Source organism: Sabethes cyaneus, chromosome 2 (genome assembly GCF_943734655.1).
Source record: "Sabethes cyaneus chromosome 2, idSabCyanKW18_F2, whole genome shotgun sequence".
Taxonomy (NCBI): domain Eukaryota; kingdom Metazoa; phylum Arthropoda; class Insecta; order Diptera; family Culicidae; genus Sabethes; species Sabethes cyaneus.
Genome location: NC_071354.1, coordinates 203,537,411 through 203,564,481, shown reverse-complemented (window position 1 = coordinate 203,564,481; position 27,071 = coordinate 203,537,411). Strand labels below are relative to the sequence as shown.

The following is a 27,071-nucleotide window of genomic DNA, read 5'->3' as shown; positions in this document are numbered from 1 at the left end:
GTCAATTGAGCATCTACTGAGCAAAAAACCGAAAATGAAGCCTGGGCACAGACCTTCATATATTTTTTAAAGGATTTTTTTCTATGTGTTATGTCAGTTCGTCAGCGGAAAAGATGTTGTTTTTAAATTAATTTAAAGTTCTAAGAACTACTACAAAGCATAAACAGTATTGAAAAAACTCTGGCAAATGGAATATGTCAGCATTTTTTGACAGAAAATTCGGGCTCAACTAGTTCTCTTATATGACTGTAGTGATGTTTGTTTTTTAAAGAAGGCTTGTGGTGACAGATACATCGCTATGAATCAAGTACGCGATGCCTCAATATTACCAATATTATTGTCTTTGTAAACAAATATCCAAGTTGACGGTGCAAGATCCAGTATATTTTAACACAAATTGTATCGATAAGAAGCCAATTGCATATCAAATAGGCTCAGCTTACTGATTGGCGATAAAAAAACTGTAAGCGTGTACAAGATTTCTTTTATCAGGGATGTATGGGAAAATAAGAAAAAAATGATTGATTTCTGGAAAATAAAGCGTCTCCCTGTAGACGACTTTTCCCTACGTAAACACACCACAGAAAAGGTCTGTGTCGTCTGTGATAATTGAGATTCATAGATTGTGTGAATTTCGGTGGTATGAATCGAATAGATTTAAAGTCCGCAACATCAATATCTCCGGTTAAAAATGTAGCCTTATATTCCAAACTTAAGCATTCATATGCATCCTTTCATGCGTCGTTAAAACAAGAGGTAAATCAGTACCTAATTTACCAATACTGTAGGTTACATTTGACTTTAAATGCATTTAATAAACTAAACTTTTAAATTTGGCTTGCCTGAGATGATACAATAAATGAGCGGTATCCAATCGTGAGCCAGTTGTTATTTTAGTTAAAATAATTGATTTTGATTCAAAGTCCACGCACGTTCTGGTAGTATATCGAAGCATATTGGAATAGTTCTACCGTGGATGGATCGGGACTAATTGTTTTCTGTTAAAAGATGCTTGCTCGTCTCGGAACTGAATATTTCAATAACAATAAGAACGTAGAGAGCTTAGTTATATCATGCCACGAATGTGGGTGAGCTTTTTTGCATACTTTAGTGTATAGCAATCCAACATGTTCGGAACGCGGAGTGAGTCTTCGAAGGCTTTGAAGGTAAACCCAAAACCAACTGGTCTGCAGTTTGAGCGTCAGCGGGCAGTCAAGTGTAACTCTTAAATCATAGATATTGTGAAAACGCTCAAGTATTCTGCAGGAAATATAATAAGCAACCATAATCGGCTTTTGTTCGGCTTATCAATGGAAGAATATTATAAGGCTTGTTCACAACAAAATTTGGACACAAAGGTTGGAATAGGACAAACTAGACAATTTGTTTGTTTCGTCTCGGAAAAGCTGTAACATCTGTTTTGCGCTACAACAAATAGCTACGCAATACCGGAACTGACCTTACTTTCGATTTGTAAGCTCTTACTTTCGCACATACATACGATATACAGTCAAAAATCGCGACGCACTAGAATTATAGATTATGTCCACTTTACACATAAGGCAATTCGCGAACCTCACGAGTATGAAAACAATTTCCAAATTTAACGCCACCATTTTACAGGCCGATTTCACACTCTCCACAGCGAGTCTGCACCAGGTGAAGACATGTAGCCATAAATTTTTGTTGGGAAATAAATGACCAAAACACGCTGAACAAACAAAGTTGCTAGTCAGAAGCGTGCCGCACGATCTAGGAAAAATTGTTGTAAAACGAAAGCTTTACTAACCTTTGGATTCGATTGGTGAGTCAAATTTGCCGCAATGGTGTCAATGACTAGGGATTGTAAAAAATGGATGTTTGCAAAATTTAACAAGTACCTATTTCGATTTCCGTAGTTCAACTGTATGAATCAATTAGAGTTTTGGGTATTGGAACATATATAAAACAAAACCAGAACTGCTGTTTTGTGCCGAATTCAAATCTTTTCCGATAAATCAGGCACAGAAATTACAATTTGTAACATGCAGTTTTAGTCGTTAGTACAAAGATACCTTGAGAATTTTCGGAGCCACACAAAATTTGAACCCAAAATTGCTTTACATTACTAGGTACTTTAGGATAATCAGAGTAATCATGTTAGGCATTTTGCAAACCGTAACGAAAATTGGTCCTAATAAAGGTTCATAGCATCAGCACCTACAAGCCATGAAGGAAGAGTTAGATCTAGGTCTGGTTGTAATTCATTTCCCAGTGGTTTACCTTGAAATAACCCATAATCACTGGAATCTCGTCTCGAAAAACAAGGCAGAATTCCATTCCAATTGAAAGGCCCAATTCGTTCGATTGTAACATTATCAGTAATTGTTGGGCTGTTTGTGCCTGCGTTTCTTGCATTTCTACGGCCAGGCAAACCAACCGGCCAATACGATTTGCTTCGAGCCGCCGAAAAAGATGCTTTGTTGGGCTAGCGGCATGCCGCTAAATGTTGAATGTTGAAGATTAATGATTTGGTCTATTTGCTTTTGCTGGTTCGCCGGTTTGCGTGCTGGTTAAACTCTTCAGAATAGTAAAATGAAACATACCCACCAAGCCAGCGCCGGCGCATTATTCAACCGCGCACATTGATAATAATAACCACAAACAACAATCAGCATAGGGAAGTAAAGCAATTATCTGGCTTTTGCACCTGTATCGGGGTGAGCCACGAGCAGCAGCATGAAGGCGTGTAGGCAAGAAGCTACCGGCGGATTCACCTGTTGTGCATCGGTTATGCTTTTCGATTCTTTGATGAGTTCACTTTTCAAACCTTGCAGGAAAGGGTTCCTGCAAGGTACACGGGTACCAACGAGCCACATGCCCTGGCGGGTGTTGTGGGTTCAAATCCGGTTATAATCTCAGATTATAGCTTGGTTCCGACCCGCACCTTCCAGCATTGGACAAAAGGTAGGAGTCACAAAGCCAACTTGTTGAGCGTAGCTACCTATTACCCCCCCCCCCCTTCCTTTCTACTCTTTCCCCTCCATTCCCAAAAAAATCCTTCTTCATTACTTTCCCTTACCGTCCCTTCATCAATTGTAGAACCATCGTTTCAAAAAAATACAAAACTTTGTTTTAAGACAGTTTTCAAGCTTCAAATTTTGACCGTCGGCCCGTCTGGTCGGTGGAAAACCGTGCTTTTCATTAGTTTTAAGTACGTAGGGAGTTCGATGCCCGCTTTAATTTGCACACAATCCTTGTCGAGTTACTTATAAGTTGCTAAGCCTTTCTTTCAGAGACACTCAATAGCTCATAAGAGGGGGGACATGCAGCGACCCTGCTCGATACTCCATCTTATTTTGAAATCCCGTTCAAGTCAGGCCAATTTAAAATAAATTATCCATGTTGAACTGTATTTTGTGGAGAAATTCTTGATTCGATATCAATATCAATATGTAATCAATATATTCATACAGAAAGCGGAGTAGACTTTTCTTGACTACAGATACTATGAATGTAGGGCGCCAATGGAATGTATGAGAAAAAAATGACCTTCGAATTTTTTAACGGAACAACCTGCAAAATGTTCATTACCATAAAAAAAATATCCTGTGCAAAATTTCAGCTCAATCAAACTTGATTACTGCTGCCGCAAAGGCGTCAAAATTTTATTTGTATGCAAGTTGATAAATCAACAAAGGAGAGAGTACGTTAAATCGGCGTTTACGAAATTTTTTTGATGCCAAATAATTTAAAAATGCGTAAAACGTCGAGATCCGGTGTTATCTTGAAAAAAAAATTCATCAAAAATCGACTCTTTGGGACTTCTGGTCGTTTTTTCGAAATATGTGGTTCGGTAGTTTCCTAGTCTATAAGGAACATACAGACAGACAGAAATTTATATTTATAAGTATAGATTCTTTAGTTTTTGTTTGCTTCATTAAAAGGAAACGTTTTACAAAAATATTTACTGGCGAATCAAATTGAGTTCAGTTTTAATGAAAAAACCAGATACGCGAATTGTAACTCTAGTAACCCAATAATTAATGGAATCTCATTTACCATTTGTTAAATCGTTATCATATAAAGTTATTAAAATTATCACACATGTGACACGTGATACATTCCATTCTCTTGTGGTTGGCAAATGATATTATCGTGCGGTAGAAATGATATTATGTGGTCACGCAGGGGTCTTAAATTTAACGGAAACAATTGTAGTATTTGTAAAATTTTTTTTTCTTCTAATATTGTTAGTCATTACTGAGGCTTTAATTTTCAAGCTGTTGTGCAGTCTGGATGCAGCGCTTTCTACCTTCTCATGCAGGTGTGTGTACGTTATGCTTGCCTAAGATCACGGATCAGAATTTAATTTACTTTGCGTCTTAACCGGGCATGGCAACACACACGCCTTTTTTCTCCACACTTGCGGAACCGAGCTGCAAATTAGAAAAATAATGAAACATCATCTCCGCAAAGCGGAAATTTTATTATCACGGTCTTGCATGAATACCCACCCCTTCGGGTGGTTATTGCTTTCTTTCACACACATATCAATGGAGAGTCAATTTTTTTGCCTAATCTTTTTTTTTGTGATTCATTTTTTATTCGCAGAATCTCTGAATGTGACCAGCAACAGCGGGGCGAGCGCAGCCTCGTCCTATCATTCGGCCCTCCACGGTGGACCAAACGGAGCCCTTTTTCAGCACCAATCATCGGTAACGTCCGTCAGTTCGGTGCAAACCGTGCTCAGCCAGAATATGCAAAACAGTACCAATGTGAACAAACTGATCGAGAATGTGTGCCAAAATGGGAACCATCTGAATTTGAACACTTTCGGCAGTTGCAGTTCGCTGATAACGACCGGCCACACGGTACCAATGGCGGCGGCAGCCAATCTGCTGCGGAATGGCACCGCCAGCATCGGCGCCGGTGCGGAGCAACAAATGCATTCAAGTACCAGCTCGGCCGAAGAACCACTCAGCGTGGCCGATGTGGCCGATCTGTTGCATCCTCAGTATGCAATCATTACAGGTAAAAGATTGTCGGAGTGCGATGAAACTAAAACGCCTCAATCGAGGCAGCATTATGTTTAGGTGTGAGAGATTGTGTGGCAACATGCCGATTGTTGCATTGCTCTGTACGCAACATGTTTCAGGTTTGACTGATACATGTAACAGTTGTTCACTGTTTGCAACATTTTTCTATAATACTGATACGATTTGCTTGTATCATGCAACTTTGGGTCTACATTTTCCAGGTGACAAGAAAGTTTGTTTTCACATCAGCAAAGGTGGGTTGGTGTGTCTAATTTTCTGCTTTCTCTCCTTCACGGATTGTTCTATACTACTCACAAATTTATTTCATTACTTTCTTCTATTATTTCTTTTATTTATTCTAAATATCATAAAAATTATTGAAATGCACGCAGCCGGCCAGCGTGCTCAGTCATAAACAGAAAATGGGTCACCGGCCTTTCAGAAATATGTTTTGGCCTAGAAAAAATCAAGCAATCGTAGGAAGGAGGATCTATTTTTACACAATTATTTTACTCGTCGCAAAAACAACGGCTGGTTAGACTAAAAACTACGGACTTCCAAGTTAAATCATGAAGATTTTTTGCATTATATTTAATAGAGAAACCGGGACACGTGTCCCAGCCTGGCCACGGGGATTAGAATTAAATCAAACTTGTTGCTGAATTCGGACTTGAACTTTTGGATTTGAAATTGGAATTAACTTTCTTATAAAAGTAGGTTTTTACTATTAATATAGGGGATGGTAGAAGAAAGTAATGGAACAAAGGTGTTGATAGGCTCTAACAGAATGGGACCGTGACGTGAAGGGGAAAGAGCGGAAAATTAATTAAGGGAGGGTCACTGAAGTAACACTTAAGAAGTTCTGTACCGCTCCTTTTTATCCAAGCTGGGGAATCCGCGGATCGAACCAAGCCATGATCGGAATCAATTATAACCGAATTCGAAACCATTCATTCTGCAAGGCCCTGTGGATCGCTGGTAGTGATGAACCTTTGAACCACAGCGGACTGGACCAGGTGGTTGAAGGGGGTTGTGGCCCTTCAAACTGCACCAACACTGGCGGTTTGCGTTATTTCTAGTCATAAATGGTGCCTCTTCTTCCGTCTATTGTAGTCAAACCACCGGACGAGAAGTTTAATCTAACTAGTTTATTAACCGGCATGAACTCGTTGAACTTGAAATTGAACGTGAATTTATAAACTTAAAATTGGTATAAAATTGAACTGAACTTAGATTTGACCTGGAAATCGGATTTTGAATTAAACTCAAAATTGGACTTAAATATGAACTTCGAAAATTCAGACATTTGACATGAAATTGGGCGAACGATATTTGAATTACCGTCCTCTCGTTTTACGTCCAAATTTTGATAAAACGTCCTCTTTTTTAATGTTCGAGATTTGAATTAACGTCCTCTCATTTAAAGTCCACAATTTGAATTATCATCCTCTCGTTTTACGTCCAAAACTTGAATTAACATCCTTGCCAAATGACATGAGGTAATCTCAGAAAATTCCAATTAACGTCTGCTCTTTTTACGTCCAAAATTCGAATTAACGTTCATCATCCTCTCGTTTACGTCCAAAACTTGCATTAACGTCCTTGCCAAATGACATGAGGCAATCTCAGAATATTCCTAATTACGTCTGTTCTTTTTACGTCCAAAATTCGAATTAACGTCTCCTTTTTTAATGTTCGAGATTTGAAATAACTCCTCTACTTTAACGTCCAAAATTTGAATTAATACTGTCTCGTTTTACGTCCTAAATTTGAATTAATGTCTTCGCCAAATGACATGAGGTAAAAAAATCCAAATAACGCCTTTTCTTTTTATGTCCAAAATTCAAATTAACGTCCTCTTTTTAATGTCCGAAAATTTAATTACCGTCCTCTCTTTTAACGTCCAAAATTTGAATTAACGTCCTCTGTTTTACGTCCAAAATGCCAATTAACGTTCTCGTCAAATGCCATGAGATAATCTCAGGAAATTTTAAATAACATTTTTTTCTTTTTTGTTCAAAAATTCGAATTAACGTCCTCTCGTTTTACGTCCAAAATTTGAATTAGTGTTCTTGCCAAATGACATGAGGTAGTCTCAGAAAATTCTGAATAACGTCTATTCTTTTTACGTCCAAAATTCGAATTACGTCCTCTTTTTAATGTCCGAGATTTGACTTAACGTCCTCTCTTTTAAATTAACATCCTCTCGTTTTACGCCCAAAATTTTAATTACCGTCATTGCCAAATGACATGAGGTAAACTCAGAAAATTTCAAATTGCCTCCTTTCTGTTTACGTCCCAAATTTGAATTAACGTCCTCTTTTCTAATATCTGAGATTTGAATAAACGCTCTCTCTTTTAAAGTCCACAATTTGAATTATCATCCTCTCGTTTTACGTCCAAAACTTGAATTAACATCCTTGCCAAATGACATAAGGTAATCTCAGAAAAGTCCAATTATCGTCTGCTCTTTTTACGTCCAAACTTCGAATTAACGTCCTCTTATTAATGTCCGAGATTTGAAATAACTCCTCTCTTTTGACGTTCAAATTTTGGATTAACGTCCTCTACTTGAACGTCCAAAATTCGATTTACCAATATCTCGTTTTACGTCCTAAATTTGAATTAACGTCCTCGCCAAATGACATGAGGTAATCGCGCAAAATTCCAAATAACGTCTTTTCTTTTTACGTCCAAAATTCGAATTAACGTCCTCTTTTTAATGTCCGAGATTTAAATTAACGTCCTCTCTTTTAAAGTCCAAAATTTGAATTAACGTCCTCTCGTTTTACGTCCAAAATTGGAATTAACGTCCTTGCCAAATGACTTGAGGTAATATCAGAAAATTACGTCTGGAATTTGAATTAACGTCGTCTCTTTTTACGTCCAAAATTAGAATTAATGTCCTCTCGTTTTATGTCCAAAATTTGAATCAACGTCCTTGCCAAATGCCATGAGGTAATCTCAGGAAATTCAAACTAACGTCTTTTCTTGTTACGTATAAAATTCGAATTACCGTTCTTTTTTTAACGTACAAAAATTGAATTAACATCCTTTAACGTCCAAAATTCGAACTAACGTCCTCTTTTTAATGTCCGAGATTTAAATTAACGTCCTCTCTTTTAAAGTCCAAAATTTGAATTAACGTCCTCTCGTTTTATGTCCAAAATTTGAATCAACGTCCTTGCCAAATGCCATGAGGTAATCTCAGGAAATTCAAACTAACGTCTTTTCTTGTTACGTATAAAATTCGAATTACCGTTCTTTTTTTAACGTACAAAAATTGAATTAACATCCTTTAACGTCCAAAATTCGAACTAACGTCCTATTTTTGAACGTCCGAAATTTGAATTAGGATGGTCTTTTTTAACGTACAAAATTTGAATTACCGTCCTCTTTTCCAACGACCAATTTTTTTTACGTCACACCAATAGTGGACGTAAAATGAGACTTGAGTGTATTGAAAATTTGACTAGAAATTGGACTCAAAATTTGGGTTGAGGAGTTAGTTTATTTATCGCAAAAATACTAAAGTCTCTGTACTCTGCGGTTGCACCTTGAAGAATTTTTTTACATTGAATTGTATTGGGGAGCGTGCCCAGAGTGCCCTAGCTCAGTGTGATTAAGTGGCTTCATGATTAAGTTAACCAACACAAAAACACCAGGTTATGTCCTTCTAGTTGCTTATAATTTCACGCTTATTCGTCAATTTGCCCATCACAATCATATTCCAGTATTTCCGTAATTGGCCCAATCTCTGTGGTATTTGCCTAATTGAACCACAGGGACGCCATTGTCCTTGTACACTGAGAAAACTTTTCGTATAGTTTCTATGTGTCCCACACATAGATTTTTGCAATGTGCCCAGTAAATGAATTTTATGTGCTAAACAGTTATCATTTATGTGTTTTTAACAGTTATCATTAAAATTCGCACATCTATTTATATAAGAGGCTTATGTCTGTCGCCAAAACGAGGGGCGCGATATGTATTTTCGTGGTAATAATCGCCCACATTAAGCAAAGACTCAAACCAATCATACCAGATTACATTCAAGACGTGCAAAAGTAATGTAGTTGCACCTCATAGAGTTACATAGCGTACCTCCAATTTGCTCTCAATGGACTATTCGAATCGGCTGCTCGACTCAACTGCTCAACCTGATTGCTCGATTCAACTGCTCGACTAGACTACACGATTTAATTGCTCATCTCAATTGACAGCTTGATTCTACAGCTCGAATAGACTGCTCGACTTAGCCACTCAACCCGACTGCTTGGCTCAACTGCTTTACTTAACTCTTTGAGTCGACAGCTCGACTTAACTACTCGATTCAACTGCTTGACTGGACTACTCAACTGAACTGCTCGACTCAACTGTTCGACTTAACTGCTCGACTGAACCGCTTGACCCAACTGCTCGACTAGACTGCTTAATTCAACTGCTCGACTAGACTACTCGACTCAACCGCTCGATTAAACTGCTTGACTAGACTGCTCGATTAAACTGCTCGACTCGACTACTCGGTTCAACTGGTCATCTCGATTGGTCGACTCAACTGCTCGGCTGAACTGCTTGACTGAACAGCTTGATTTGACTGCTCGGTTCAAATGCTCGATACAACTGCTCGACTGGACTACTCGACCAGACTACTCGACTCGACTGCTCGACTCGACTGCTCGACTGGACTACTCGACTCAACTGCTCGAATAAACCGTTCGACTCAACAGCTCCAATTAACTGCTCGACTCGACTGCTCGAATGAACTGCTCGACTCGACTGCTTGAATGAACTGCTCGACTCGACTTCTCGAATGAACTGCGTGACTCGACTACTCGAATGAACTGCTCGAGTTACACTTTACCGCTTGACCCGACTGCTTGACTAAACCATTCGATTCGACTGCTCGACATATGGTCGGTGTTAAATCAGACCGAATCAAGTCGCAAAATTTTAAAAAATGAGTTAATGATAGCAAACGATCAAGAATTTTCTGAGCGGCATTTTACTCTAATCAGACTACATAAATGTTGCAAACAGCCAGAAGTTTTTATTCAGTTAAAAATAAAATCCAATACGGCCATAAAAACTATTTGTTTCAGTTTCCGGCTATGACTCTTTTAGGCACAACTTCTTAGAGCTATATTATGCAATATAAGAACTCAAAGAACTAATACAAAGATTAAACATCTTCGCAAACACTGGCCAATGGAATGTATCCACAGTCTTCGGAATTCTGAACATACATTTATATTTTCCGGATCGTAAGATTCGGGCTCAACTAGTACTATTTATATGTGTATAATTGTTATGTGTACTTCTGGCTGGATTGGGTTTATATGTGGCAAGTGATAATCATATAGATTTTCATATGGAAATTTACCATTAGTTATGTGCAGATTATTTTGAGTGTACCACTGCAGGTACACTCATTTACTGAATGAAAAAATATGCAATTATTCAAGGAGGTTGTTTATGGAGAACCTTAATAATAAAGTATAGCGTATCTTTTTTCATTATTAGGGGGACTGTAAATCCACCTATTGGGGTAATACATACTTTTATATTATTAAATGTGGTCAAAAACATTTTTCAGAAAAGTTGTTGAATACATTAAAATAAGTTACTTTGCTGAATATAATAACTATCTATCTGTTCACTGTTTGCGAAATGTAATGATTTGTCTTCTGCTTATCGTAAAAATAAAAACCAGTATCGTTAGTTACAAGAAGTAATTTAAATCTGTTCTGTGACGAAAGATTCTGGAATTTGTGATTATTGTCTTTGCTGAAGCTGAAATATGGAAGATGTCGAGAGAGATAAATAGTGGGACAGCTAAAGGAACATATAAAGTGACAAATAGAGGGACGCCAAAAGAGGTAGATATAGATGGTCAAATAAAGGCACAGATAGAACGGCTGGGGCCAGGGATTGATGGAGGGACAGTCAGACGGACACATAGAGGGCAAATGAAGGGCCAGACGGAGAGACAGATAGAGGACAGAGAGAGAGTCTTCGATAGAGGAACAGATAGAGGGACAATAGACGGAGTTAGGGAGTAGATAGAGGGATGGGTAGAGGGACAGATAGAAAGACATATGAATGGACAGGTAGCGGATACTCGGGGCAGATAATGGGACAGGTACTGGCCTAGATAAAGGGACAGATAAAAGAACAGTTAAAGGGGCAGATAATAGGAAAGGTAAAGGGGCAAATTAAAGATAGATAAAGCGATATACAAAAGGACAAGTAAAGTGACAGATGAAGGGATAGGTAAAGGGACCGATGAAGGGACAGATAATGGGACTGAAAAGGGGACAGATAAAGGGATAGATAAAGAAAGGACAGATAAAGGAACGGATAAAGTGACAGATAAAAGGACAGATAGATAAATGAATGAGTGAGTAAGTGAGTGAATGAGAGAGAGAACCACCATTTGAATACAATAAGAAAGCGCAATCAACATTTATTGAAAAAATCCTTTTAAAACTCATTATTTGTTACCATTTCAGGTGGCCGCTCGAAGGACGGCTGTCCGCTGATTACCTTTCCAGACTACAACAACTTTCAAAATCTGTCCGATCTGGACTATCAGAAGCTGATCCTGTATCTGACCTCGGTGCCGTCGCTGTCGGAAGCCGACCTCGGCTTCAATTTGATAATCGATCGCCGCAAAGACCGGTGGGCATCGGTGAAGGCGGTTCTGCTGAAACTTTCCGTCTACTTTCCCGGCATCGTACACTTTGTGTACGTACTGCGACCGTCCGGTTTTCTGCAGAAGGCAATCTCGGAAGTTAGCAACAAGTTCTTCAAGGACGAGTTCCGCTTTCGGGTGGTCGTATGCTCCTCGCTGGAAGATTTGCACGAGTACATTTCGCGAACCCAGCTTACGCTGGATTTGGGCGGCGAATTGGCGTACTCGCATCACGACTGGATCCAGCAGCGGATATCCCTGGAGAAGTTCTCCGGACTGACCAATATGATCTCGTGCAATTTGGATGCGTTTATGAAGTCGATCCACGAAATGGAATTTCCCAATTCGGTTGAGGCGACCGAGCGGTTGATTGATGAGCAGGGAGAACAGTACGAAAAGTTGAAGGTTTGTGCTTTGTTCTGCAGCAGTTGAAAAGTTCTTTCTAAAGTTGATTTTTCATTATTTTAGGAGGATATTATGGCAGCCGGTCGTCATGGAGAAGTTTTACTAGAGGAAATGCGTACCAAAAAGGATAGTGATAAGGAAGTTGTCGAACGATTCGGTAACATTAGCTCTATCGAAAGGTAAGCTCTTCGGATCCTCTGCCGAATATCTTAGAGCATCATAGCTTAGCGTTAGGCTTAAAAAGCAATCAGATGGAATGTTAATTGTTTATTGTCTATTACTGTTGTTGGTTTGGTTCTAACAAGGAATGTTTCTCCTACTCTATCATCTGTTTATAATCCTAATATTGCTAACTATTGTTCAATCGGTTCTATATTCGAACCAACAAGAGTGTATATCTATTGTGTTTAAGTGAAGTGATTTGAGTTGAAACGCAAAACTTCTACGGTAACTTCAAATCATTTCACTTTCAACTAGCTTTAAGGAATAGTTTTTAGTATTTGAATTCTTTAATTTGCCTTGCACTGGTTATTGTCCCGAGAAGAAGAAAAAAAGTTGAACAAAATAATCCTACTAATTACCTGGTAACGTTAACGGATATGGAATATCTCGATCGCGTCCCGTTCATTTTTGCTGCCTAGTTTGCGTGTGTGATTGCTAGTGGATTCTGCAGCCTCTTAACCATTGCCTGGAGCTACCTTATTTGTGCTTGTGAATTCTAGACACGATAAGATTGATGTTAGTATATACATTTATAGAACTGCGTTCATTCGTTCATACATTTTTCTAGATTATCGCAATTGAAGGAGGAGTGCAATCAAACCTTTTACTTTTTTTAATTTATTTTTTCATTTAAAGCTGCAAAATATACTAATGTTATATGTTCATATATTATATAATTTTTATATTTTTAATAGACATTTGATATGGTAATGCGATATATTCCTAGTTTGATATTGTATATTGCTCTGTTCAAACTTTTGTCTTAAAGCACTTTGATGTTGCAAAGGTTTGGACAAATAATGTTGCACAGCATAACTACAGGCGTTGTATTACTATGCAAATATATCGTATAGTATAAAATCGCCGTTTTGCGATAGACTCTGAGACCTTTGGAGTAATACAAAATGGAACTGATTGCCCTCCTTAAATTTTGCTTTGTTTCATAGCACGCCTAGACATTTTTTTCGAATAATTCTTTGATACATAGAAGTTGTTTATTAGTTATCCAGAAAAAACATCAATCATATCATCTCAATCAGTCACACATACATAATGCAAGGCCTGCTGCCAAAACATACCACAAAGCACAAACACAAATATACACACCAATACTCTACAGCAAACAACTTCCCCTTCACAGTTAAAGCACATGGCGAGGAGCCACTTACGGTTTCCGTCACTCACAAGACATGCCATTCACCGCACTCACGGTTCCACATTTCCGTTTCCCGTTGGATGTGTAGCACGCACCTTCTTATTCATCTTCTAACCCCATTGCCGAATGTTTCATGTAAATACATCAATTGCTACCGTATTTGTGTATCTATAAACTAAGCTTACCAGCCATATCGTCCACAAAACCAATCGCTAATTTCATTATCCTCATCTCATCCGTAATCCATCCTCATCTCATCCGCCGTCGCCTCATCGCTCGTCGGTCACGCGCGTGCTATCCCGATTGTCCTTTCCTCGCGAATTCGACTGAAAAAATTTAAAACCAAAACCAAAAACAAAAAAAGATCCAGTGCAGGGAATTTTTCAAACATTACTATGCATCATCTTGATGACAGTCGCGATTGTCACAGACTGCTGGTCCAGCTGGAGGAAACCGAGCGGCAGTTCGAGGAGTTCTGGACGGTGCACCTGTCGCGGCTAAAGAAGTGCCTGGAGCTGCGCCGCTTCGAGCAGGACTTCCGCGAGCTGCAGGCGAACTTCGATCGGCACCTGAAGACCGTCTCGGATATGACGGAAATCGGCGAAACGGTCGAACGGATGGATCAGCTGATCAGAGAAACCAAAGAATTTCAGCAAAGCTGCGCTGTGGATGTGGAACGCGCTAACCAGGTGATCGGCACCGGGCAGCGGCTGATCGGGTCCAAGGGCTGCATCAGTTCGTGCCCGAAGGAGGTGGTGCAGCCAAAGTGCGACGAGCTGGGTCGGGTGTGCGAACTGATCAACGAACGCATCTCCAAGCGGATCGAAACGTTGATCAAAGCGCGTGAGCTGATGGAACGAGTCGAAAAGGTACTAATGATGTGCAAGTACTGATTGATGGCTATTGAAAAGTAATTCGATTTTAATTTTTTAGGCAAATAAATGGTGCGCTCGGGGTATTGAACTGCTGGCTACGCAGCGAATTGAAAAGTGCTCCGTTTCGGCGGAAATTGCCGGCCAAAGTCTGCTGGAAATTCAGGACTTTCTCGCGTCCGCCGCCGAATTTAAGCTGTCCAGTCCGATGGAGTTTAGGAATGTCATCCAGGAGAGTATTACACTGGAAACCAAGGCGCTTGTATCGCAGGTAGGTGTTTTACCTAACAATTTTCATTTTGAATTTTTGATGCATTGTGTATCTTACAAATACAGGTGTATTCCCATAAGTATATACTGTATTCGAATTGCATCCGTTAGATTTCTGTTTTTTTAAGAAAAAGCAACAAGTTTAGAAATTTTTTTATTTTTTGTGTATGACTCTATGCACGTTCAAGGCGTAAACTCTTTCTTTGAAAAGGAGTAAATGTATAATGTGAGAAATGATTAATTGAATGAACTGGCAATTACGCTATATAGACCAAAAATATATTGGGTTCTACGGCAGGTGGGACTCGAACCCACAACTCTCGACAGCCGGTCAAGTGTGAGACACGTATTGGAAACTTTTTACTGCATCACGCAGTCTGCGTGAGTAAAAATGACTGAAATTTGGATTAAAAGCAATTGAGAGTGGATTGTTTCCATCGGCAGAGATTTATTAAAGTCGATTGAGGGTCTACACTGATATCTTTGGAACATGAGAAAGTGCGCAATAAAATTTGAAAATTTAAATGCTACTCTTCAATGGATTGGTTCCGAGCCGAACCGCACATTCAATCGCGTCCCAAGTAATCAGAACGTTGCAGTAGCATCAGACTACCAAACGGAAGGATGATAAGCAGCACAGACCCGAACGGAGAATACGAGGTTGGTGGTTAACCAAGCGTCAACCCAAGATTCCGAATTGTGTTGTAGCAAAATAGGCGAAGGCTTCGGTGTCGTGTAAAAACAGTGGCAAGTTTGGAAGGCACCGAACCGAAATGACAAACATTACGTGGTCAAAATCTCGCGAAAGGAAGCTAAGCTGTACAGGAAGTGGTTCTCAATTCCGTCCTGCGTTGTGATAGATGATGAAACCACAGACAAACAGACGAGACACTCGTGTTAATTCCATCGTCCAAACCACTCATTTTTCAAAAAAGCATGTTTCGCAACATGGTTACACCGCGGCGCGTGAGTGTTGCTTCGAGTTTTCAGTATAAAACCATTCAAATGTAAAACCCTACAGCATAAAACCCTGTAAATGCAAGCTACTCCGCGACATGCATAAAAGAGGGCAAGTGTGCAAGCAAAATGTGTAGGACGATGCTTTTTAAAGGATTTTCTTCTATGTGTCATGTCAGTTCGTCAGTGATGAAACTTACATCAAGTTCGACTCCAGACAAATACCGGGACCTGAATTCTATGTTGCCAGTTATAAGTTTGCAGTTCTCGAGAGTGTACGGAATAAGCTGTCGAAATTGTTGTGTAATTGTAAAACTGAATTAGAGGTAGAGAAATACAGTTAACAGCAGCTTTATGGATTGCATCTCATGTACAAAAGGCCGCGGCAACAATTATGAATGTACATAATTGATTGGCGAATTACTGGATGCAACACGCAATGCTATTCTCCCACTTGGTGAATATTTACCTTCTGGCATGCGCATTCTAGCATTCTAGATGCGAATAACCTACGAAAAAACGAATAACCAACCCCAGCGAGGCAAACTTGTTCGGAAGGGTTTGAACTCTACCCAAGTCCTGGTAGTTCTCGGGACTTAGAACAGCAGCACTACGTTGGTCCATTCGTGAGATGAGTTGGTCGTGAGCGTTGCCAGGCCATCAGTAAAAACTCAAGCAACGAACAACGTAACTAGAAAAGCCTACATGCTACATTCAGTTTTCGAAACTTGACCTTCTGTTTTTGATTAACAGACTTCGCAGTCAGCTGTTATAGTACAGGACAATTGCGGGGTTAGTGCTACGGTCCTATAGACTCTTACAGCCTCTCCGAACATGCGACGACTGGTTTGTTAGACCAGCGTCGTACCTCGTGATTATCTGGGAGGTTCCAGATGCTCCAGAAAATTAACAATGGTCCATTGTTAGTCAACGGAGAACTAATCCTTGCCGAAATGGTAAAACTATCCAGAATCACAAAAATATTTGGTGATACCTGGAAAAGTCTTCGTATATCTAACCTTATTCTTCCTTGAAAAAAGGGTCTCCAAAGAATCCATAGAGGGAAATTATTTCTGCAGTTTCATCCGTAACTGAAAAAGTAGCAATGTGGCTAGTGAAAGAGGTTCAAGGTATGCCAAAGAAATTCCCAAGCCGATCAGTTAAGAGCACAGGAGATTTCGTTTAAAATTTAAAACCGATGTTGCCAGAATAGAGGAAATTATGATATCATTTGATCTAACGGCCTAGTTCCCTAGTGCTACTGTGAACGAAGCCGTAAAACTTTTAGAAAATTGGCTACTTTCACAACGTAGCGGGAATGAGTGGAGAACAAAGCTTGATACTTGCGTACTTTACTTTTTCGGCGACAATCCGCTTATCGAATCCATGCCGAATTCAGTAGACGTCTTCACGTTTCTCGTTCTTGAGCTGCCGCCCTCTAGTCGCCCCTAATACCCGCTGCTCTAGCATCCATTTCAGCGCTTATCCAACGGGTACGGGTCTGCCTCTGCTAAATATTGTTTTCGTTGGTTTCTCATCCGGCATCCCTGCTACATGGCCAACCCATTATAGCCTGCCGTACTTTAGCCGTTTCACAATATCCGCATCTTTGGATATTTGGTAAATATTATTATTCATGCACCTGCGCCACACTTCTTCATTTAGTATGCCATGCAGCCAAGAATTGATCGCAGGATCTTACGCTCAAAAACGCCAAGAGCTCGTCGGTCGCTGTCCTTCAACGTCCACGCTTCGTGGCTGTAGAGTGTCATCAGGAGAATTAGCGTCTTATAGAGTGCGAGTTTTGTACGGAGTTGCAGGTTACGGGACTTCAGCTGCCTACGTAATTTGTAGGAGGGCCTGTTGGCAGCCGCTATCCGCCTTTTTACTTAAGGATTCACATCGTTATCCACGGTACCACAATCAACAAATTCGTCGACCACTTCAAAATTATCTCCATCTATCACCACCGTAATTCCAATACCCGAAGGACTACCACGCTCCCTACTAGCCACAATACACTTTGTTTTGGTAGAATTTATGGTAAGCCCTATCCCCGCAGCTTCCTCCTTACGATGCGTGTACGCTTCTGTTCCACAACTCTAAGTAAACAACAATGATATCGTTGCCGTCCGCAAATCCTAGGAGCATATGAGATTTCGTGATGATGGCACCGCTACTCTGTACACCTGCTCTTCGAATAACACCTTCCAATGCAATGTTGAACAGCAAATTTGATAGTTCATCTCCTTGCTACAAACTATCTAACGTCGCAAACGAGTCCGACGTCTCGCTCGCTATCCTGACACTTGATTTTGAACCATCAAGGGTAGTACGTATCAGCATCATCAGTTTTGTTCGAAAACCATGTTCAAACATAATCCGCCACAGCTAATTTCGTTTAACAGAATCGAACGCTATCTTGAAGTCTACAAACAAATGCCCAAGTAGCACTTGTAACTAATCATAAAAATAAAAAAATACAAAAAGGTTGCACAGCAGTTACATTTAGGATACTTGTAACGAGTTAGGTTACATAAAATTAAAAATAGTTACTTTTAAGTTTTCTAGTGACAAAAGTCTCAAACAGTTACCAGGTAGTTACCAAATGACCAAATTGAAACCTTTTTTTCAAACTGTCAACAACTTGGTCGTCGCAAAACAGTCACCTTTCAGTTGCGAGTTACCAATTAGTTGTCAAGTGACACAAATGAAACCTTTTTCCAAACTGTCATCAACTTGCTAGGTCGCAAAACAGTTAATTTTCCGTTACGAGCAGTTACGAAGTCAAAAATAGTCGGCTAGTAACATTTTCGCAACAACTTGTTCACTGTTCCTTGTAAACACAACGGATTAATCAAAAACTAGATCTCAAGAATTTTACTTATGGTAAAGATAAACAATTGGTACACGGGTTTTAAAATGCTCTTGTAAATGCGTTTATTTACTTAATTGATGGTACTTGGAATTTTCTCCGCACAGGCATTGGTATTAAATAAACAAATTTTGATTATTCTCAAACGTCAAAACGATTAAGTTACATCGAAACGAAACCGGCAATGAAAATAGGTTACAGTGTAACTTAGAAATGACGACATAAAAAATAAGTGACCACAACAGATTTAATATTGGTTGCCGTAACCGATAGCGTAACCAGGTCGAGGGCTAAGGTTACGTGCAACTAGAATGTAACTGAAATGTAACCTTCTATGATTAACACTGCTGGTAAGCTGTTTTATTCAAAGTGAAACTATTCTTTTAAATTAAATTAACACTTTCTTTTCACAACAATCACTAAAAAACACCTTTTCCCGATATCTATGAACAATGTCTGCGTAAAATCATTTCATGCAATATGCCGAAAACGATACAAAACTTCAAGGACGATGGTGTAGTAGTTAAAACCAAAGGCAAAATGGCTATGAATTTTACTAAGTGATAGCGAAAACAATTTGTTTTAATTGATTTCTAGATGAATGCTCCACTAATTCATTATTGCTAAGAATAAATTTGTACATATTTGTTTTACAAAAAATCAATTTTTCTAAGAAGTAAGTAACGAAAAGCTAGATTAAATAAGAGCGCGTAATTTTTTCAAAGCTAGAATCATGAATTTCACCATAAATTTGAAACGGCACTAAAATTTGAGTTGAAATAACAAGCTAAATTTATACTCTCTTCTATATTCAACAGTTAAATTTACTGCTTGACGTTGACAGCCATAGATTGAAATAATAAACCTGCTGCATTGTTTTCGCTATGCAGTAAAAGTTTCAAGATAACTAATTTGCCACCAATTGAAAGTCAATTTGCAGTTTATGTGTAACTTCAATAGTAACCATTTTGTAACTATACATGTTACATATTGGTTATTGAGTAACTGTTAATGTAACTATATTTAGTTACATAAGTTGCGCTATTTTGGTTACACAACTGTTATATTTTAGGTTACTGTAACCGAAGTTTTACATTTAAATTTGTCGCATATCAGCCGCTGCGACTCAATTGTGACAACGTGTGCTACTTGGGTGGTGAGTCTGCAAGTTAAATTCCCGGAAATTATCGAGGATTTATCGCAAGGTGAACATTTGGTCTGTCGTGGAGCGTCCCTCTCGAAAACCGCACTGGTAGGTATTCGCCAACAAAGGTTCCCTGCAACGGCCTCAGTCTGAGAAACAGTAATGCCTCGATACAGCTATTCGCTCTCGACTTTCTGAAAGTTTGGCGGAAATGCTGTACTGTACGGTTGGTTTGGCGTTTTTCATTTTCCTAACTGATTTTTAACCTTATCCAAAGTTGGTGGATCCACAGCTTGTCCATTATCCTCATTCGTTACCCTCGTTTCTTTCAATAGCTCCATCTTTTTTCGGAGGCTCTGTAGTACTGATGTGCTTCCTCTACTCGTTCAGGTTCTCCTCAAGTTGTTCACCGATCCGCTCAACAGTTTTCCGAAAGTACTCTGCAGCAATTCCTTCCGTTGATAACCGTCGAATGTTCAGTTGTATCTTCCTCGATTTGAATACGTTGGACAATCGGGTGCGAACCTTGCTTACTACAAGATAGTGGTCCCGGTTTGACGTTTGGTCTCCGGAAGGACTGCAAGTTTACGACGTCAGAAAAGTGTCGGGCATCAAACGGAATGTGGTCGATCTGAGCGCAGGCTTTTCTATTAGGGTAGTTTCAGGTATACTTCCGAATATTCTATCGTGCATAATAGCAATTCCTCTGCTGGCTGTAGCGGCGCTGACTATCCTTAGGCTATTGTCGTTTGTGATAGGTTTTCTCTATTAGTAACGGGGCTCTTCGTGTGCGACCGCTGCATTTTTATTCCCGATGACTGTCTTTTGGGTATAGCTAGCGAGACACAGCGTTTGAGAAGTCAGCCGTTCGCTCCGGATCAGACGCTGTTGTACGCCACCCCTAATATGGGATACAGCCACATACCTGGTAAGGAAACGACGGTCCACCGTGTTGTTGGATCATCGTCATGAGCTGCCACAGGCCTCAGCGGAAGCACGTGTGCCTCCTGTCGGTATACGACCTTAGTTTTCACCGAGGTTGATTGCCCGATCTCCACTAAGGTTGCTCGTATACCGGCTGGTACCGCGAAAAGGTAGGGATAGGAGTTGCTGGATAAGAGGCTGAGGACCACTACGCGGTCTATTTTATGCCTATGGTACGTAAGGCACTGACGGTATGCGCTATCCAGTTATAGACCAACCACTGACTGTGGAGTACAAAAGATTAAAAAGTGGCAAATTCTGCGTTTGTTGTAACGTTACGCAGTTTTGTTCCCAAACAAAGCATTTTTTGCACCGAATTTGTAACGAATTTGTAATTAATTTCTACGAATATTAGTGAGTATATCTACATGATGAGGCGATCGAAATTTCTTGAAATTTCGCCATCTCGCATAACCATTTGAACAGTTTCATTCTTGAATCGGGTTTGATGTGCCGGGGAAAATTTGTATAAGTTCAATTTTTTTTAGTAAATGTGCTGCTCTTTTAGTGTAGAGAAACCGACAGCTTTTTGTATACCAATAACACAAATCACTTGACAAAGAAAATATTGGCATAGGTACGTGGTGAGCCATTAGATTTTGATCATTGTTACACAGGTACAATATTGTAATTTTTTTGTAAATTAACAGCTGTCCTGAAGATAAAAGATACGCTTCTAAACGTCGACGATAAACAAAAAATAAACATTGTCGCACTCAACCCGTTACCAAAAGTCAGTACCAAATTTTAAACAACACAAACGGTCATTTTTATCATTTCACATAGGTAAAATGCTCCATTGCAGCATGCTTCGAAGTGTATTGACATTTTTAAGGGTGCAGCCCCATAATAAGCAATTAATCAGAAACTTCGTTTATCACATAAACGATTTTATCTGTCTTTGTGTTCTCATCGCCTGTTTACCGTAATAATTTATTAGTCCAAGTCCAGCACGCCCAACAACAAACGTTTTATCTAATCATGTGAAAAATCTCACCACCCATCAGCTGCGGTAGTTCCTACTTTGATCGTAAATCTGTACGGCTGAATTATATGCGAAATTACAGCACAAACAACACAACATCCCGCGCATAATCGGCCGTGTGGTGTCACAGGAAAGCCTGCAGATGTAGCAATAAATTATACTCTGATGAAGCATGGTTGCCATGCCAATAATATTCCTATCTTATTGTATACAAACGAAGACAATCCGTTTTAGTGGGTCGAAGCAGAGAGGTAATCTTTCGTAGAAGAAAGAGCGGTGCGGGACTTGGAATACGGTATCACTTCCAGCTGACAAGATATGATGGTGATCTTTACACTTTCTCTGCGGTTGTTTTCCGGCTGGGAGGAATGGAAGCGCCTTTATGAATATTCCTCTCTAGTACTTATTAGGTGGATGATCATCACAACGTAACCGTCGTCGGTGTTGGTTGGTTGATATGTTTCGGATTACCGGATCATCGCATGGGAGAAAAATTCCTGTGGACGTGTGCCGGTCGCTGGATTATGCATATCGCATATGTAAATGATTGCTAAAATGCTGCACAATCACAAAAGTATGATTTACTGCTAGTTTGTCTCACGCTGATTGGTCCATCAAATGTATTAAATTTGGTTTTAGTGTTTCCTAAAAAAGTAGAAAAAAGACCGGTAGATGCTAGATGGTACTACCTACTGTTAGAAAAAATGTGCTAACTATAACTGTGAATTACAAGTAAATATCGAATAAATACTTAACCCGTCTTGCTGAAAATTTACCCCAAATCTCAGGTACGAGTAAGAATCTATGAAATGATTTTACACACATTGTTAGCTGAACTGCTGTTTGAATATTTTAGTTGTATATATATCAGCCTCGTTTAAACAACCCGGTTCAATTTGGAACATAAAATATGACCTAATGCTGGTCAGCTAATTCTTGAACGAAATGCCACAGCTCCTGTGGTGTCCCTCATTATCACATCCGTTTCGGCCAGTCAACATCGATTACGTTATCTCTTCTCACGGTTTCTTCGTAACAGCGGGGCTACCCTTTGAATTCCGCGGATTGAACTCAAACAACAAAGCAACAGTATGTAACTCGAATCGACACCGAGTTCAAAATATGCCATGTTTTATCATAAACATCGACATCGGAGCTTGTCTCGTGGCTCATTGGCAGCCCCAGTAGTCAGTTACTATGGCGATGCAGCATGTATTATTCAATTTTTGTGTCCACCGCCCGGTTTGCCGGGCGCCATTCAACTGTGAGCTATTGCTATCACCCTTTCTGGCGGAATGTTTTACCACGTCTGCACTGACAGTTTACTATTGTTTTTGGCATTTCTCTGATTGTCCGATCATTAATGAAATAATTGAATTAATGTTGGAATGAATGGAACTGTGTGTTTTAATTGGGAATTTCGGTAATTCATGCAATGAGTTTGTATGCACATCTATGGTTTTTGTAGACTTATGGTTTAAACATATTGCGTATGGTTTTGGTAACGTTGCAGAAATTTAACACTTTTTCCACTTTTATGCCTGTGCTTGTGTGAGAACTATCTGTCTCCTTCTGACTGGCAGTGATATACAGAAAAGATAACTGCAGTAATAGCGTAAAGCGACAAGAGCTATGAAAAATTTTGGACGAAAACGGCTTTCCGGGTAAGCTTACTAGACTTATCATGGCTACGATGGATGGGATCCAGTGCTGTGTAAGAATTTCGGGTGGATTGTCGGACCCATTCGAATCTCGCAGGGGACTTCGACAAGTAGGTGGTCCTGCCTGCTATTCAACATTGCTCTTGAAGGTGTTATAAGACGAGCGGCGATCGAAATGCGGGGCACGATTTCCAATAAATCCAGTCAATTTATTTGCTTTGCTGACGACGTGGATGCTGTCGGCAGAATATTTGAGGCGGTGGAAGATCAGTACACCAGACTAAAACGCGAAGCAGAGAAGATTGGATTGAAGGTAAATACGACTAAAACGAAGTATATGCTGGCGGGCGGGACCGAGCGCGACAGGGCTCGCTTGGGTGGTAATCGACGAGGATGAATTCGAGGTAGTCGACGAGTTCGTATACCTTGGCTCACTGGCAACAGAGGACAACAATACCAGCCGTAAGATTAAAAGGCGGAAGTCGGGCCTACTACGGACTTCACAAACACTAGCGGTCGAACAATCTGAGCCCCCGTACATCCGAGCACTCGGAATTTTTGAACGGCGGATGCTAAGAACCATTTTTGGCGGAGTGCAAGAGAACGGTGTATGGAGGCGAAGAATATACCACGAGCTCACGCGTCTCTACGGCGAACCAAGTATTCAGAAAGTGGTTATAGCTGGACGGATATGTTGGGCAGGACATGTTGCTAGAATGCCGGACAACTATCCTGCAAAAATGGTTTTCGCGTCGAATCCGGTAGGAACAAGACGAAGGCACAGCGAGCGAAGTGACAAGACCAGTTGGAGCGAGATCTGGCGAGCACTGCGTGCCCGCGGAACTGGAGACCAGTTACCATAGATCGAAAGAGATGGAGAACTTATACTGCGCAGGCCTTGTCGTAAGACGTTAGGTCAATTAAGTAAGTAAGTAAGTAAGTAAGTAAGTAAGTAAGTAAGTAAGTAAGTAAGTAAGTAAGTAAGTAAGTAAGTAAGTAAGTAAGTAAGTAAGTAAGTAAGTAAGTAAGTAAGTAAGTAAGTAAGTAAGTAAGTAAGTAAGTAAGTAAGTAAGTAAGTAAGTAAGTAAGTAAGTAAGTAAGTAAGTAAGTAAGTAAGTAAGTAAGTAAGTAAGTAAGTAAGTAAGTAAGTAAGTAAGTAAGTAAGTAAGTAAGTAAGTAAGTAAGTAAGTAAGTAAGTAAGTAAGTAAGTAAGTAAGTAAGTAAGTAAGTAAGTAAGTAAGTAAGTAAGTAAGTAAGTAAGTAAGTAAGTAAGTAAGTAAGTAAGTAAGTAAGTAAGTAAGTAAGTAAGTAAGTAAGTAAGTAAGTAAGTAAGTAAGTAAGTAAGTAAGTAAGTAAGTAAGTAAGTAAGTAAGTAAGTAAGTAAGTAAGTAAGTAAGTAAGTAAGTAAGTAAGTAAGTAAGTAAGTAAGTAAGTAAGTAAGTAAGTAAGTAAGTAAGTAAGTAAGTAAGTAAGTAAGTAAGTAAGTAAGTAAGTAAGTAAGTAAGTAAGTAAGTAAGTAAGTAAGTAAGTAAGTAAGTAAGTAAGTAAGTAAGTAAGTAAGTAAGTAAGTAAGTAAGTAAGTAAGTAAGTAAGTAAGTAAGTAAGTAACTGCAGTGATGGCGGTAGCTCTGCTGACTATCCAAAGTTTATGAAGAATGATTGAGTATGTACTTGCAACACATTTTGAAATCATTTTCAAGTCTGTAAGCTCCGCCCGAATTACTAGAATTACTAGAAACACTTCCACCAACTGGAAATCACCTGACAAACGAACCTTGAACGTAATCGACCATCTTCTAATCGAGGGCCGGTTTTTCACGGACATCACCAACGTACGCTCCCTGCGGGGTGCGGATTTCTACTCGGACCATTACACGTAGCACGTAGCTCGTGGCACATTACACGTAGCAGTACACGTGTGCTCCAAGCTATCGACAGATTATACCTCACGACAAAGCCGCCCTCCTAGGTTAATTATTCGGCAATTAGACAACCCACGAGTTGCCAAAAACTACGCTCGCGTGCTGGATGAAGATCTACGGATGAAGATCTCGGCCATCAGTGAGCCCGCAACCGCGGTGCTAGGTGAGGAAACCTCAAGCGCACGAACTGGTTGGTTTGAAAGCGTGGAATGAGTTGACCAGGATCCTGAATATGAAAAAGCGTCAGAAGAAGGACAGAGACCGTGAGGAGCTAGAACATCTATTCCGGGCTAAAAACACGCGCAAGTTTTACGAGAAGGTGAACCAAACTCGTAATGGTTACACGCCTAAACCTGACACGTGTAGGGACGTGGAAGGGGATCTAATTTCAAACGAACGTGAGGTGGACAGTTCTTCAGTAGAAGTAGTTCAGCAGTAGGAAGTAAACCTCGGAGTGCCTACAAACGACTACAGTGTACCAGCTCCCGATCTCGAAGAGATCCGGCGAGAAATTCGTCAGTTGAAGAATAATAGAGCCGCCGGAAAGGACTCCCGGCAGAGCTCTACAAAAATGGCCAAGAATCGCTAGCAACTAGATCTAGCTAGCTAGATTTGGGAGGAGGAGAAACTACCGGAGGAGTAGATGGAAGGTGTAGTCTGCAATGTGCAATGGCATTAACTGAATAAAACAACCATTTATTTGTAGCAAGGTTCACAATTTTCATATAATTATTGTGATACATATTTCCAAAATTTGCTATGGAGCAAACTACAAACGACACGGTTTTGTAAAGAGGACAGATAGGAGGTTTAGAAACGAAGTGAAAAAAAATTAGCGGTCATCTTGGATTTGGCCGCCATGTTGGATTTTGTCAAAAAATCGCCGTTTTCACCTGCCAAAATGCCATTGCACACCTAATTTTATAAATGTTTCTTGTAGAATTTTTTCTCCGCTTTCCAATGGTGCTCTTAAAATGAAAATTGGTTGGGGGGATCATGGTGAAAACGGCGATTTTTTGATAAAATCCAATATGGCGATCAAATCCAAGATGGCCGCCAAATTTTTTTTATTCCATTTAAAAGCCCTGTTCTTCTTCTTTACAGAACCGGGCCATTTGTTAGTTGTTTCTTGGAAAATTTAAGAAATATCACATGATGTAGATCCCAAGGTTTGCTGAAAATTCAACTTTGTTTGAAACTTTTAGGCCTCTTAGAGAACGAGGGGTCCACTATTTTGAGGTATCAAAAGTGTAATTCTTATTTTTTAACCATTTTCAACCAATTAAGTGCAAAAGTTCTAATATTTGAAGACCTCGTGGCCCCGTTTCAGCGAGAAGTACTCAATACAGATATCGTTTCTAGAATAGCTTAAGGGGGCATAGTACTTTTAACACCAAATTTTTTGCCTAATTTCAAATATTTTATTCTCGATAACGCGAAAAGTAAATCGATTCGGGTTTTTTGCATTCGAAACATTGCATTTTATACTAATATTTACAATTTTGTTTGCATATGTGAACCTTTTTCCCTCTCCCCTACGGCTCTTTGAACATGTTCGTTCGAAAAAAACATGATTTGCGGTACCATGGATTGGCGCTGGGGGCCTTATCCGAATTGAAAAATTCCAAAACGACATGAAAGTATATTAAATTATCTCGTGTTTGACTCATCCTTTTTTTAAAATTCGAAGCATAACAAAATGGCGGACATTCAAACATAAAAGTAAGGTTTTTAGTCGAAAAAATTGACTTTAAACATTTCTAAAAAATACAAAAATAGTAATATCAAAAAAAAGATGGTCAAACACTAGATAATTTTGTTGGCTTTAAAACAAAGAAAGAATCATGAGAATTGCTTGAGCCGTTCTTGAGATATTTATGGTACCGACTTTCAAAACCTGGTTTCG

At 39.6% G+C, this 27,071-nt stretch overlaps 1 protein-coding gene across 2 annotated transcripts in view; it reads left to right on the top strand.

Annotated features, from left to right (window-relative positions):
• LOC128733555 (guanine nucleotide exchange factor DBS) overlaps positions 1 to 27,071 on the top strand; it is a 243,767-nt gene that overhangs the window by 61,784 nt on the left and 154,912 nt on the right. The window contains exons 2-6 of one of the 2 annotated variants that reach the window (XM_053827211.1): positions 4,594 to 5,013; positions 11,531 to 12,117; positions 12,181 to 12,296; positions 13,926 to 14,364; positions 14,429 to 14,638. In XM_053827211.1, coding sequence (XP_053683186.1) covers positions 4,594 to 5,013; positions 11,531 to 12,117; positions 12,181 to 12,296; positions 13,926 to 14,364; positions 14,429 to 14,638 — 1,772 coding nt within the window. Of the gene's footprint in view, positions 1 to 4,593; positions 5,014 to 11,530; positions 12,118 to 12,180; positions 12,297 to 13,910; positions 14,365 to 14,428; positions 14,639 to 27,071 lie in introns of both variants that reach the window. The other variant, XM_053827210.1, reaches the window with a different exon arrangement.